At 36.0% G+C, this 16,456-nt stretch overlaps 1 protein-coding gene across 2 annotated transcripts in view; it reads right to left on the bottom strand.

Annotated features, from left to right (window-relative positions):
• Positions 1–16,456, bottom strand: part of CNTLN (centlein) — a 313,278-nt gene that overhangs the window by 31,198 nt on the left and 265,624 nt on the right. For both annotated transcript variants that reach the window (XM_042913157.1, XM_042913158.1), the window contains exons 21-23: positions 16,306–16,432; positions 14,768–14,905; positions 13,806–13,991 (exon numbers count right to left, since the gene is read on the bottom strand). In XM_042913157.1, the coding sequence (XP_042769091.1) occupies positions 13,806–13,991; positions 14,768–14,905; positions 16,306–16,432 (451 nt within the window). The remainder of the gene's footprint in view (positions 1–13,805; positions 13,992–14,767; positions 14,906–16,305; positions 16,433–16,456) is intronic.

Here is a 16,456-nt window from a genome sequence, read left to right as displayed (position 1 = left end):
CAAAGGACCAGAATAAACATTTTGACACAGAACACATACAAATAGCCAACAAGTACATTAAAAGGTACTCAATCTCAGTAACCATTGGGAAAATGCAAGTCAATACCACAATGAAATATCACTTCACACCTGTTAGAATGGCTATTACCAAACAGGTAAGAGATAACAAATGTTGTCAAGGATGTGTCGAAAACGGAACCCTGTGCAGTACTGGTGGGAATGTGAATTGATACAGCCATTATGGAGAACAGTGTAGAAGTTCCTCAAAAATTAGAAGCAGAATTACCATATGACCCAGCAATCCCACTTCTGGGAATATATCCGAAGAAAATGAACACAGGATCTGAAAGAAATATCTGTACCCTTATTTTCATTGCAACATTATTCACAATAGCCAAGACATAAAAACAATCTCAGTGTCCATCTATGGATGGATGAATGGATGAAAGAAAATGCAGTGTATATACATGCAATGGAATATCATTGAGCCATAAAAAAGGAGGAAATTCTGCTATTTGTGGCAACATGGATGGACCTTGAGAGCATTATACTAAGTGAAATAAGTCAGACAGAGAAATACAAACACCATATTATTTCTCTTACATGTAGAATCTAAAGCTGAATTCATAGAAGCAGAGAGTAGAACAGTGGTTGCCAGGGACTGAGGGGTGGGGGAAATGAGACATTGATCAAAGGGTACAAACCTCCAGTGATAAGAAAAATAAGTTCCAGAGTGTAATGTACAGCATGGTGACCACAGTTAACAAAAGTGTATTGTATACTTGCAAGTTGCCTGGAGAATACATTTTAAATGTCTTTACCATAACAAGAACAACAATAAAATGGTAATTATGTGAGGTGTGAAGGATGTGTTAACCTTACTGTGGTAAACATCTCATGCTATGTACATATACCACATCATTACATTGTACACCTTAAATTATACAATGTTATATGTCTATTAAATATCAATAAATCTCAGAAAAAAGAATAGAAAAAAATCATAATTAAGAGAACAGACCAGTGCCAAAGTATTAACAATTGTACATATAAAAATAAAATTATAGTCCTCCACAAATGTTCTCACTAAAGAAGCAAGAAATTTATATGCCCAAAACATCTTACTAAATATTTTCAAAGCAAGCACATATTGGTAATTAAATGATTTAAGCCTCCAGCTAAATGTTGTTCTTTGGCTGATATTTATTTCAGAGCTAACAAAAACCATTGAGAAGATGGAATTTGGCATATGACTCTCACATATAAGCACATTAACAAACTTATATCAGGGCTCAATCAAATTGAGCAAATACTTCTAGGAATTTCCCTTATGGGTTTTATTCAGTTACTAGGAGGATTCAAAGCCTCAGTTATGCCACATATATCCAGGCCACACGCTCAGAGCACTTGATTTTACCCCAGGTCAAAATTCCATATTCAAGACTAGATCTAGAACAGATGGCCACTCCACCTCTTCTATAATCTGGTGTGCCCTATGAAAAATGAAAAGACTAAAGGGAACATAGATTCCACAACAGGGCCAGAACAAACATTGTTGTTATTAATACTACTAATAATATTCATTAGCTACTTTGGTGTACATGATACACCCGGATAAGCTCTGTACAGAATGAGTCCTAGTCATTACAATGTTCCATGTAGGAACCATTCTTTATGCTCTTTAAGGAATGTGCTTCTTGCCTTCACAGAGTTTTCAATCTAAGCAGTGATTATGTGTCTAATACCTTTCTTGAGCCAGATATAAAAAATCAATTCCATCAGTTCCCCAATGAACCCTATTGCATGCCAGTACTTTGGGGATAATGAATGACAATATGTTCAGTGGGAAGGAGAACTGTGCAAAGGCAGGAATGAACACACTACGGGGAAAGCTGGAAAGAAGAGGAGAAGGAGATTAGATTCAGAGCAAGAAAGGGTCAAATTACAGAAGGTTTTAAATTTTTAGAAAGCTTAGATCTAATACAGTAAAGATTTAGGAAGTCATTGATGGTATGTAGCCTCAGATAGTGGCTCCTGAGTATTTCCAGCTGGTCCTAGGGCCATATGCACAAGGAAGTGAAGGATGATAGTCATCTCATTTCTCAGAGCCAAATGTCCAGTCTTTTCCAATGTTTCTGGTTTGGCATTAGTTTGCTGGTTGCCTTTTATTAGAAAAGTGGATTAAACAGCATAAGTAGTGCCAGTATTAACTACATATTGGCCCTAAAACACAGTTAAGAAAAACAAATTTCAAATTACCATTAGGGTTCTATGAAACACCAAACTATATGTACTGTTATATAGATTCAATTGATAAAAACAATTTAAGGCAGCGTTTTAAAAACTGTATTATGCATAATAATCACCTAACAGTAAATTCAGGTTATTGGCCCCACTCCCACCAAGATTTTGATTTGATAAATTTGGAGTCCCAAATTATGCATTTTATTTAAAAGGAATATACTCTTATGTGGATCCTGAGAAACTTAACAGAAACCCATGGGGGAGGGGAAGGAAAAAAAAAAAAAAAAGAGGTTAGAGTGGGAGAGAGCCAAAGCATAAGAGACTGTTAAAAACTGAGAACAAACTGAAGGTTGATGGGGGGTGGGAGGGAGGGGAGGGTGGGTGATGGGTAGTGAGGAGGGCACCTTTTGGGATGAGCACTGGGTGTTGTATGGAAACCAATTTGACAATAAACTTCATATATTGAATAAATAAATAAATAAATAAATAAATAAATAAATGTAATAGAATCACCTGATTCCAATGCAGCTAATCTAATACCAAACTGAAATAAAGTGGAAAAGTTCTGAAAGAGCACTAAAAATGGCTTATCAATACCTTTTATATTTTCCTACTATGTAATGTTACTCAAATTACAAAGACATGAAACCATAGAAATCCTGAATTTATCTATTAAGACATTTATACTTTACATAATTGGTGAAAAATATGAAGGATTAATAGGTCACTCTTCAACAGTTAAAAATTAGATACTTTATCATTAAATATCATTCAAATCATTAGACAAAAATAAAAACTTTGTTTTTTAAAAGACAACTTTTGCTAAGTTACTTTCTGTGAAGAAGAAGTATACCTATTACAATATGACAAAGGTTATTATAGACTTCAGTGTGTAACAGCCATATATGTAGTCATAACATTCATTTTTCTATTTTTAAAAGTTCTGGTTATCAACTCTTTTTAAAAAGGACACATTCAAAGAATATTTCAGGAAAAATAATAATTTGTATTCAAATAAATCTTACTATTACATATTTCATATTTTATATCTTGGCTATAAATGCAACAAACAAAACCCTAATGTGAATATAAAACAAGAAAACAAAGGCTTATGAAACTAAAAGTCATAATAAAAATGGTTTTACATCATGAGTAATGACAATATTCAATGAGAGTGCTATTCATAAGTTAAACAGTGAGACTACTCAACAAGTATTTGGAAGAAATGACACTTTAAATCGGGAAAAGGTAAATTATGTTTATTAAAATTAATACTCTGCAATCATTTGGGGTCCTCTGAGGCAAGGCTTATTGTTTGACTTTATATCAGTTGAAACCTTTGTTAAAAGAGATAAAACACATAAAGTGTTTTATTCCATTCATTTTGTAGATATTTTTAAAATGAGAAAACTCCCAAGGTATCTATGATTTCCAAAGAAACAAAGTAAGGGATTTGTTCTAAATGGGGTACTAACAGTGGTATAAAATTTTGTAAGCAGGAGGGGCCAAGTTGGTGGAACAGCCTGAAAGTTCTCAGCTTCTCTCATCCCTGAAATGCAGCTAGATCAGCACCAAACCATTTTGCACACCTAGAAAATTGACCTGAGGATTAACACAACAATCTGCATAACTTGAACCACAGAACTGGCAGGTATGCAGTGTGGAGAGGTGAACTGGGGGAGACAGAAGCTGCAGAGGGCAGGGAGCTGTTTTTGTGAAGAGAGGACTCAGAAAGAAGGGAGAGTCCAGGAAAAGCACTCCCCCTGAAAGAAGCTGAGAGAAAGAGAAAGAGTGACTGAACAAGAAAGGGAGAGAGGAGAAAGCAGAGGGTTTCAGTACCACTAGGACTCTATCAACAGGGGAAGCAGTGTTGAAAATTCCACAGGTCAATACCTGGCCATGCTCTGGTGGGAAGGGTGAATCTCCAGGAGCAGGAAGTGAGGTCTGAGGGGGTCTGTGGGCCACACGGGGAGAGGTGGTTCCCTTGCTAGGAGCACATTTGGTAGAGGCTGTGGGGCCTCCCCACAGGCAAAGGTCCTAGTGATCCTGGAGAACAGCCATGTTTGCTGGGATTGGAAAAAAGATCCCAGGGGGCAGTGAAACCTGGTGCCAGCTGCGTGTTGTGTTTTACCATAATTTCTAAACCTCCGCTACCTTGCAATCCCACAAACTTTTCCTGGGGCAAGCAGGCACCCAGCCACAATCACTGAGCCTCTGCAGCAGCATGACCCTATGATGTTCCCAGGGGGAAGCTGGCACCTGGCCATTGCTCCACAAGACCCTCCCCCAGAGGGGCATAGTGGGTCCATGAGGCTGGGCTCTCAGAGGTGAGGGGTTTGGAAACACAGCCCCATATGAGATATAATTCAGGAAGGAGGTGCTGCCTAGTGGGCCGATGCTTGGACGCAGTCAGTGTAGAAGCAGAGAGTGGATGGGAGCCGGAGACAAAGTTAGGGGTTCTTGATTGCTGGCTAGTGAGAGTGCAGAGTTCTGATACCAGACACTGGAAAGCTGGGTGACTCCATTTTTACCACTTGTGCTCATGTGCATACCCCTGCACGCATGCCACAATGATCCTCCCCAGTAAGTTACGCAGTGCCACCTACTGGAGAACAGACCTGTAACACCAAGCCCTCCCCAACTGCACCAACCAAGCTCAGCCCTTAGAGGACCACCATAAGTCTCCCCTCCTGCTTAGTGTATGGACTATAAAGTGCTGTATAGTTATACTTCTAGGGGAAATTGGATGTAATTTCATTCGGATTTCATTCTGCTCACTGGTCCTATTTGGGTTTTTTTGGTTTTGGTTTTTGTCTTTTCTTTCCTTTTTCTTTTCTTATTCTTGGATACAGAAAGAGAAAAAAAAATTTATTTTGTGTTTTTAAATTAAAACATTTTTTACAGTTTTTTAATACTTTTCTTAATTCTGTTACTTTCTTCATTTCATTTTATTCTATTCTATTGTATACATCTTTAAAAAATTTTTTTTACGTTTATTGTTTTTTGATAGACCAAGAAAGACAGAGCACAAGTGGGGGAGGGGTAGAGAGAGAGGGAGACACAGAATCCAAAGCAGGCTCCAGGCTCTGAGCTGTCAGCACAGAGCCTGACACGCACAGAGCCTGACGCGGGGCTCAAACTCACAAACTGCGAGATCATGACCTGAGCCAAAGTCAGACGCTTAACCAACTGAGCCACCCAGGCACCCCTGTATACATCTTTTTAAAATTTTAAACATTTTCTTACTTTTTTTTCCCTTTGCCTTTCCTTCCCTTTTTTCTCTATTCTATCAAGCTTTTTCCAACAACCAAACCAAAACACACCTAGAACTAGCTTCCCTTCTAAGAATTTTTCTGTTGTTTTTAATTTTTTAATTTTAATTTTCTATTTTATTAATTCTTTTCCTTCCTCCAAAATGACAAAACAAAGAAATTTACCCCAAAAAAAGGGCAGGAAGAAATGACAGCCAGGGACTTAATCAACACAGATATAAGCAAGGTATCTGAAGTAGAATTTAGAATCACGATAATAAGAATACTAGCTGGGGTTGAAAAAAAGCATAGAATCCCTTTCTGCAGAGATAAAAGAAGTAAAATCTAGTCAGGATGAAATTAAAAATGCTATAACTGAGATGGAATCTCAAATGGATTGACGGTGGCAAGGATGGATGAAGCAGAACAGTGAATCAGCGATATAGAAGACAAAATTATGGAGAATAGTGAAGCAAAAAAAAAGAGGGAAAGTAAGGCAAAAGAGCACAATATAAGAATTAGAGAACTCAGTGACTCATTAGAGAGGAATAACATCCAAATCATAGGAGTCCTAGAAAATGAAGAGAGAGAAAGAGGGGTAGAAGTTTTATGTTAGCAAGTCATAGTGGAAAACTTTCCTAACCTGGGGAAAGACACAGACATCAAAATCCAAGAAGCAGAGAACTCCCATTAGATTAAAAAAAAAACCCAACCAGTAACAAGGCATATCGTAGTCAAATTCACAAAATACACAGACAAGGAAAGAATAATGAAAACAGCAAGGGAAAAAAGTCCTTAATCTATAAGGGAAGACAGATCAGGTTCATAGCAACCCAATCCACAGAAACTTGGCAAGCCAGAAAGGAGTGGCAGGATATTTTCAACATGCTGAATTGGAAAAATATGCAGCCAAGAATTCTTTATCCAGCAAGGCTGTCATTGAAAGTAGGAGAGATTAAAAGTTTCCTAGATAAACAAAAACTAAAGGAGTTGGTAACCATTAAACCAGCCCTGCAAGAAATTTTAAGGGGAACTCTCTGAGGGGAGAAAAGAGGAAACAAAACAAAACAAAACAAGACCAAAAGCAACAAAGACTAGAAAGGACCAGAGAACATCACCAGAAACTCCAACTCTACAGGCAACACAATGGCAATAAATTCATATCTTTCAGTACTCACTGTAAATGTCAATGGGGTAAACGCTCCAATGAAAAGACACAGGATAATAGAATGGATAAGAAAACAAGACCTATCTATATGCTGTTTACAAGAGACCCATTTTAGACCTAAAGACACCTTCAGATTGAAAGTAAGGGGGTAGAGAACCATCTATCATACTAATAGTCACCAAAAGAAAGCCAGAGTACCCATACTTCAATCAGACAATCTAGATTTTAAATTAAAGACTGTAACAAGAGATGAAGAATGGCATTATATCATAATTAAGGGGTCTATCCACCAAGAGGATCTAATAATTGTAAACATTTATGCCCCCAATGTGAAACACCCAAATATATAAATCAATTAATCACAAACATAAAGAAACTCATTGATAATCATACCATAATAGTAGGGGACTTCAACACCCCACTTACAGTAATGGACAGATCATCTAAGCAGAAAAGTCAACAAGGACACAATGGCTTTGAATGACACACTGGACCAGATGGACTTAACAGATATATTCAGAACATTTCATCCTAAAGCAGCAAAATACACATTCTTCTCCAGTGCACATGTAACATTCTCCAGAATAGATCACATAGTGGGACACAAATCAGCCCTCAACAAGTACAAAAAGATCAAGATCATACCGCGCATATTTTCAGACCATAACGCTATGACACTTGAAATCAACCACAAGAAAAAAGGTGGAAAGATAAATACTTGGAGACTAAAGGATATTCCACTAAAGAATGAATGGGATAACCAAGAAATTAAAGAGGAAATTAAAAAGTACATAGAAGTCAATGAAAATGATAACATGATAGCCCAAAACTTCTGAGATGCAGCAAAGGCAGTCATAAGAGGGAAGTAAATAGCAACCCAGGCCTTCCTAAAGAGGGAAGAAAGGTCTCAGATACACAACCTAACCGTACACCTTAAAGAGCTGGGAACAGAACAGCAAATAAAACCCCAAACCAGCAGAAGACAGGAAATAATAAGATTAGAGCAGAAATCAATGCTATCGAAATAAAAACAAAACAGTAGAACGGATCAATGACACCAGGAGCTAGTTCTTTGAAAGATTAACAAAACTGATAAACCCCTAGCATGTGTGACCAAAAAGAAAAAAGAAAGGCTCTATATAAATAAAATCAAGAATGAAAGAGGAAAGATCACAACCACCACTGCAGAAATAAAAACAATAATAAGAAAATATTATAAGTAGTTATATGTCATAAATTGGGCAATCTGGAAGAAATGGACAAATTATTAGAAACATATAAACTACATAAACTGAAACAGGAGGATATAGAAAATTTGAACAGACCCATAACCAGTAAAGAATTTGAATTAGTAATCAAAATCTCTCAAAAAATAAGAGTCCAGGGCCGACGGCTTTCCAGGGGAATTCTACCAAACATTTAAAGAAGTGTTAGCACCTATTCTTTTGAAGCTGTTCCAAAAATAGAAAGGGAAGGAAAACTTCCAAACTCATTCTATGCGGCCAGAACTACCTTGATTCCAAAAGCAGACAAAGACCCCACTAAAAAAAGGAGAACTACAGACCAATTTCCCTGATGAACATGGATGCAAAAATTCTCAGCAAGACACTAGCCAACCAAATCCAACATAACATTAAAAGAATTATTCACCATGATCAAGTGGGATTTATACCTGGGATGCAGGGCTACTTCAATATCCATAAATCAATCAATGTGATAAATCACATTAAGAAAGAATATGAACCACATAATCCTCTCAATAGACACAGATAAAGTATTTGACAAAATACAGCATCCTTTCTTGATAAAAGTCCTCAGGAATCTAGGGATAAAGGATCATACCTCAAGATCATAAAAGCCATAAACAAAAGACCCACCGCTAATATCATTCTCAATGGGAAAAAATTCAGAGCTTTCCCCCTAAGGTCAGGAACACGGCAGGGATGTCCACTCTCACCACTGTTATTCAACCTAGTATTGGAAGTCCTAGTCTCAGCAATCAGACAACACAAAGAAGTAAAAGGCATCCAAACTGGCAAGGAGGAAGTCAAACTTTCACTGTTCGCAGATGACATGATACTCCATATGGAAAAGCCAAAAGATTCCACCAAAAAACTTCTAGAACTGATTCATGCATTTAGCAATGGTGCAGGATATAAAATCAATGCACAGAAATTGGTCACATTCCTATACACCAATAATGAAGCAGCAGAAAGAAATCAAGGACTTGATCCCATCACAACTGGACTAAAAACCATAAAACACCTAGGAATAAACCTAACCAAAAAGGTGAAAAATCTATACACTGAAAACTATAGAAATTTCATAAAAGAAACTGAAGGAGACACACAAAAAAAGGGAAAAATATTCCATGCTCATGGATTGGAAAAACAAATTGTTACAAAGTCGATACTATCCAAAGCAATCTACATAGTCAAAGAAATCCCTATCAAAATAACACCAGCATTCTTCACAGAGCTAGAAAAAATAAACCTAAAATCTGTATGGAACCAGAAAAAATCCCGAAGAGCCAAAGCAGTCCTGAAAAAGAAAACCAAAGCTGGAGGCATCACAATTCCAGACTTCAAGCTGTATTACAAAGCTGTAATCATCAAGACACTATGGTACTGGTACAAAAACAGATGCACAAATCAATGGAACAGAATAGAGAATGCTGAAATGGACCCACAGACATATGGCCAATTAATCTTTGACAAAGCAGGAAAGAATATTCAATGGAATAAAGACAGTCTCTTCAGCAAATGTGGTTGGGAAAACTGGACAGCAACATGTGGAAGAATGAAGCTGGACCACTTTCTTACACCATACACAAAAATAAACTCAAAATGGATGAAAGGCCTAAACGTAAGACAGGAAGACATCAAAATCCTAGAGGAGAAAGCAGGCAAAAACCTCTTTGACCTCAGCCACAGTAACTTCTTACTCAACATGTCTTCCGGGGCAAGGGAAACAAAAGCAAAAATGAACTATTGGAACCCCATCAAAAAAAAAATGCTTCTGTACAGCAAAGAAAACAATCAGTAAAACTAAAAGGTAACCGATGGATTGGGAGAAGATATTTGCAAGTGACATATCAGATAAAGGGTTAGTATCCAAAACCTATAAAGAACTTATCAAACTCAACACCCAAAAACAAATAATCCAGTGAGGAAATAGACAAAAGACATGAATAGACACTTTTCCAAAGAAGACATCCATCCAGATCACTAAGAGACACAATGAAAAAATGCTCAACATCACTCATCATCAGGGAAATACAAATCAAAACCACAATGAGAAACCTGTCAAATTGGCTAAAATTAACAACTCAGACAATGACAGAGGTAAGAGGAACACTTTTGCACTGCTGGTAGGGATGCAAACTGTGCAGCCACTCTGGAAAACAGTATGGAAGTTCCTCAAAAAATTAAAAATAGAACTACCTTATGACACAGCAACTGCACTACTAGGTATTTATCCAAAGGATACAGGTGTGTTGTTTCGAAGGGGCACATGCACCCCAATGTTTATAGGAGTACTATCGACAATAGCCAAAGTATGGAAAGAGCCCAAATGTCCATCAACGACTGAATGGGTAAAGAAGATGTGGTATACTATACAATGGAGTATTACTTGGCAATCAAAAAGGACAAAATCTTGACATTTGCACCAACACGGATGGAAGTAGAGTGTATTATGCTAAGCGAAATTCATCAGAGAAAGACAAGTATCATATGACTTCACTCATATGTGGAATTTAAGATACAAAACAGATGAACATAATGGAAGGGAAGCAAAAACTATAAAAATATGGAGGGGGACAAAATACAAGAGACTCTTAAGTATAGAGAACAAACTGAGGGTTGCTGGAAGGGTTGTGGGTAGAGGGATAGGCTAAATGGGCAAGGGGTAAGGAGGACACTTGTTGGATGAGCACTGGGTGTTATATGTAGGGGATGAATCACTGAATTCTACTCTGAAATCATTATTGCACTGTATGCTAATGAACTTGGATGTAAATTAAAAAGTAAATAAAAAAATAAAAAATAAATTAAAAAAAATTTTAAGAGCCAATTTTTAGAGGAATAAAGAATACAAATAATAGTGGGGTTATTAGGGGAAGGAGACAGGAAGTAGCATTATTATTTTATTGTATAGTTAAAATTTTCCTTTTATAAAGATTCCATAAATTGAAAATATATATTTAAGTAAATTTCTAGGGCTATGCTATGTCAGTTCCTTTAAATTTTTTAAAAACATTTTTATGTTTATTTATTTTCGAGAGAAAGAGAGAGGAGAGCCACAGCACAAGCAGGGGACAGGCAGAGACAGAGACACACAAAATCTGAAGCAGGCTCTAGGCTCCAAGCTCTCAGCACAAAGCCTGATGCGGAGCTCAAACACATGAACTGTGCCTGAGCTGAAGTCAGACGCTTATCCCTATACTTATTTCATCCATCCCCCCACCCACCTCTTGCCTAGTAATCATCAGTTTGTTCTCCAAGTTAGGAACCTTGTTTTTTTGTCTCTTTTTTCTTGGTTCATTTGTTTTGTTTTTCAAATTACACATGAGTGAAATAATATGGTATTTATCTTTCTCTGACTTTGCTCACCTAGCAATATACTCTCTAGGTCCATCCATGTTGTTGCAAATGCAAGATCTTATTCTTTTATATGGCTGAGTAATACTTCATTGTACATCTATATACCACATTTTCTTTATCCATTCATCCACTGATGGGGCACTTGGGTTGCTTCTATAATTTGATTATTATAAATAATGCTGCAATAAGCATAGGGGTCCATATATCTTTTCAAACTAGTTTTTCATATTCTTTGAGTGAATACCCAGTAGTGGAATTCCTGGGTTATATGATAATTCTATTTTTAATTTTTTGAGGAACTTCCATACTGCCTTCCACAGTGGCTGCACCAGTTTGCATTCCCACTAATGGTGTGTGAGGGTTCCTTTTGTCCACACCCTCACCAAAACTTGTTGTTTCTTATTATTGATTTTAGCCATTCTGACAGGTGAGAGGTGATATCACACTGTGGTTTTGATTTGCATTTCGCTGATGATGAGTGATACTGAGCATGTTTTAATGTGGTGGCCATCTGGATATCTTCTTTGGAGAAATGTCTGTTCATGTCTTCTGCCCATTTTTTAATTGGGTTACTTGTTTTCTTGTGTGTTGAGTTGTATAAATTCTTTATATATTTTGGATACTAACTCTTTTGGATACTAACTAAATGCAGATATATCATTTGCAAGTATCTTCTCCCATTCAGTAGGCTATCTTTTAGTTTTGTTGATGGTTTCCTTCACTGTGCAGAAGCTTTTTATTTTGATGTAGTTTCGACAGTTTATTTTTACTTTTATTTCCCTTGAGTCACGAGACATACCTAGAAAAATGTTTCTATGGCCAATGTCAGAGAAATTATTGCCTGTGCTCTCTTCTAGGATTTTTATGGTTTCATATCTTACATTTAGCTCTTCAATCCATTTTGATTTTATTTTTGTGTATGATGTAAAAAGTGGACCAGTTTTATTCCTTTGCATGTAGCTATCCTGTTGTTCCAGCACCATTTATTGAAGAGACTGTCTTTCCCACTGCCTAGTCTTGCCTCCTTTGTTGAAGATTAATTGGCCATATGATCATGGGTTTATTTCTGGGCTCTCTATTCTATTGATATATGTCTCTATTTATGTGCCAGTATCATACTGATTACTACAGCTTTGTAGTATATGACATGCCAGTTTTTAATCATGCATGCCTTCTGAAGGACACAATGGCATGAGAACTTAATCTCATCAAAAATTGTTAAAAAAAAAAAAGAAAAAAGAACAGTGTGGTTACAGGAGAAAAGAGAGAAAGAGTCGCTTTCCCACTGTAATCAAACTATTTTGGTGATTATTTTTAAAGGCCAAAGAACTATCATTAAAATCTCACATTTCTGGGGCACCTGGGTAGCTCGATCAGTTGGGTGTCCAGCTCTTGATTTCAACTCAGGCCATGATCTCATGGTTTGTCAGTTCGAGCCCCGCATTGGGCTCTATGCTGACAGTGCAGAACTTGCTTGGGATTCTGTCTCCCTCTCTCTCTTTCCCTCCTCCACTTGCTTTCCTTCTCTCTCAAAATAAAGATAAACTTTAAAAGAAATCTTACATTTCTAATGGAAATTTAACTTGATTAGGTAGTGATCATTACTTACCACATGCCAACTATTTTGCAAGGCACCAGGCAGATGTTGTGAAGGTGGAAATTGATAAAACATTGTCTTTGACTTTAAAAGACTCATAATCTCTCTAGTGGCGATGGATTCCTTTCCTAGCTACAATACAAGGCAGAAGAAAAGGCACCACATAGAGGTGTAAATGACTTATAGTGGGACTGAAGCAGCAGAGCAATCACCAGATTCCTGGTCCTCAGTGCCTGGTGTCTCTGAAACCAAAGCTGCTCTTCCTCAGCTCTCACAGAAGAGTTAAGGGAAGAGCTCTGTCCAAACGTATGGGGCAAAACTACAGACCACAGGCCTAAAAGCTTCTTATAAAAACTTTCAAACAAACCACCTGTATCCTTCCCTTCTCCGTCACCCTCAGTGGTTCCTTATAGCCAATTACTGAGCCTTTCTGGGGATTCTTCAGCTGTCAGATAATTTCTAGAGAGTACAGCCTTTGCGGGCACTTAGGTTTGTCTTCCTTTTTTTCTGCTAAGTCATTTACCATTCCTTTACCCATTCCATGTATGACAGGCTATGGACTGGGGTTGAGGTGTCTCTGAGCTTCAATAAACCTGGGACAAGTTTTTGATTGTTCCTGCTGGATTTTCAAAAGGAGAGTAGAATGGAAATGACTTAATTATTTCATCTTAGAATCTGTCTTGATTATGTGATTACTGCAATTTCATAACTGAACTAACATTAAGAAAAGAATATTAAAAACAGGGTAGAAAATTTTAAGCTCAAGCTATAAAACCAGATCTGTTATAGACAAAAATTGAACAATGTGGAGAGTAAGGTAGAAGATGTTTTATGGTTTTCAGAAAGCAGAAAGAAATCACAAAGTATCCCAAATCATCTCAAGTAGGCCGCCACTCTGCCTGAACTAAAGCACGAGTTAGTAAACTGCAATTAATTCAAACCTTCACAAAGATGGTGAACTCCTCCACTTTCTCATTGGCTAAGAGCAACTTCTTTTGTGCACCTTCTAGGGCCTGCTCACTTTTCAGTGCTAATCCTTGAAGATGCTTGGATGCTGCTGTTTCAATTTCTGCCATTGCAGATTCGGTCTCACTTATTTTTGATACTAGGAGACCAAGCTTGACATCCTGCAAAAGACCGGTAATCACAGAATAAAAAATAATTCATAAACATATTTAGAAGATTTAGTTATTCATGTTAGATAAAGAAATGACTTCATGATTCTTTTTACGTATGTGTTTGTTTTTATTTGGGTTAAATTGATGGTTGTTTTGTTTATTTTCAATAAAATATGGTGAGCACATATTCTCATATATTTATCATCAAAATTAGTTTGTTTTTAAAAAATTATAAATCATTAAAGACATGGAAGCTATTTTAGACCAAAATATCTCATATGTCAATGGAAATATTTAATTAGTTTATAAGTTTAGGTGGATCTAAAAAATTTATATCCACTTTTGCCAGTTCTTAATAGTAGTGTTCATTTAAAAGACATTATCAAGGAGCACCTGGGTGACTCAGTCAGTTAAGCGTGCAACTTTGGCTCAGGTCATGATCTCATGGTTTGTGAGGTTGAGCCCCACATCAGGCTCTCTGCTGTCAGCATAGAGCCCTCTTCAGATCCTTTCTCTCCCTCTCTCTCTGCCCCTCCCTTGCTTGTGTGTGCCTTCTCTCTCTCTCAAAAATAAACATTAAAAAAATGAAAAAAAAATTATTCAGATACAAAATCTGTTTCTCTAATATAGCATTACCTTTAATGTTAAACAAATGCTTAGTGTTTCATGTAGAGGTTTGAGCAGTTTTGTTCATAGTAATTTTGGGCAGAAAAAAATTACAGTTTTAAAAATGAAAAAGATATGGCTATATTCCATTTCTAAGCTAACATGTCTGAAAAGCATACCTTTTTTTCTAATTCCTCTTTAGTTTTTTGATACATCTGTTCAAACTGTGACTTCTCCTTTACAGCAACACTGAGTCTCTGTTTTAGTGAATCAATTGACACCTTCCTGTTGGAACACTCTTCAGTTAGTGTCTTCACCTACATTAAAAGCATAACGATAACTATTATTGGTAAAGCCATTCTAGGAATATACTCTATTTGTTTCAACAGAAACCAAATGATTCATGAATAAGTCTAATTTCATTTATTTTCTCATAAATGATATCACATTTAAATAATAAGAGCAAAAAATATAAATGATATCAAATTCAAGTAAATTAGATTTGGAGAACTCACTATGAATGAGACTAAAATCCTTAAATCAATAGCAAAATGAAAAATGCACAAAAAATGTATGAATACAATACTAATTTTAACTATGTTTCCTTTAATTACTAACCTTAACCTCCTTAAGCAGGGGATTGGTTGTCTTGAATTCTTAAGTAAGTCATGGATAACTTTCAGTTCTATCTCCAATATAACATGTACTTTTTAGGATAAAATTAAATAATAATGTAACATAGTTATTATACATTTGAAAGAACAGTTTTTCTTTTTTCATTTAATGCCACTAAAGATATAATTACTTATACACAGATTCTAAGACTATATCTGAAATGATTATTAAAGTTTAAAAATCAGCAAAATTTCAGTGATAACACTGAAAAAACCTATAGGAAGTAATTATAATTTATGTGGGTGTGTGGGAAGAGAAAGAGAAAGAAAATCCACATGCATTTGTCTTGCTCATGTAAAATTTTCTTTCTTAAATCCATTTGAGCTAAGAGATACTTACATTTTTATCTCCAACAAGAAAAGTAAGGGAGATGCTCTCTCTGGAGTGGATAACATTTAGTGAATGCCAGAGCACAAGCTGCTTTAGGAGTTGTGCAAATAGCACCTTTTTTTTTTTTTTTTTTTTTTTAAATATCTCTTAGTCAGCAAATTGCTGATTTCTACTTTGGGGCCAGATATATAACTATGTTAAATAAAGCTCTCTTCCTAAGTATACTGAATTAAGTGTATCAAAGGAAAAAGTACACTTTTAAAAAACTGTGGTAAGTACACTTTTTAAAGAGCTTCTGGTAGTTATTGGTTATTACCTTTTTCACTTAAAAATATATGCTTGATTCTATCATAAATGTTAGTAAATTAAATAAAGCAAATAAATAATTTATAAATTGTATAAATTCAACTTTAAAATGTTGAATAAAATGTAATTATATACCCAGAAACATTGAAAGTTTTAAAAATTAGACGTGATTATCCTCTCATGGCATGTTTACAAATACAAAGAGAACGTGTGACTATATTATGTATGACATTTTAGAGTTTTGAATTTTAAAACAACGTACTTTCAGATCAAACAATGTAATTATGTAACAGCAGACATGTATTCTATGAATATTTTCTAGGAATTTATTAAGACTGAATATTCAAGTTAAGAAGGTAAGAGAAAAGTGGTATTTTCTAGTGTCAGAGAACATAAAAATTGATACCTTTTTTTCAAGATTTTCTAACATTTCATTAATACTCTCATTACTTTCCAAATTTACTTTCTGTCGAAATTTCAAGTCCTCTATCAAATGTCTTTTCATGGTTATATCCCTCTCCATTCGAGATATCCTTGAAGGGGAAAAAAGATATTTT

This window comes from Panthera leo, chromosome D4 (assembly GCF_018350215.1).
Source record: "Panthera leo isolate Ple1 chromosome D4, P.leo_Ple1_pat1.1, whole genome shotgun sequence".
In the NCBI taxonomy this organism is placed as follows: domain Eukaryota; kingdom Metazoa; phylum Chordata; class Mammalia; order Carnivora; family Felidae; genus Panthera; species Panthera leo.
This window is presented reverse-complemented; position numbering and strand designations above follow the sequence as displayed.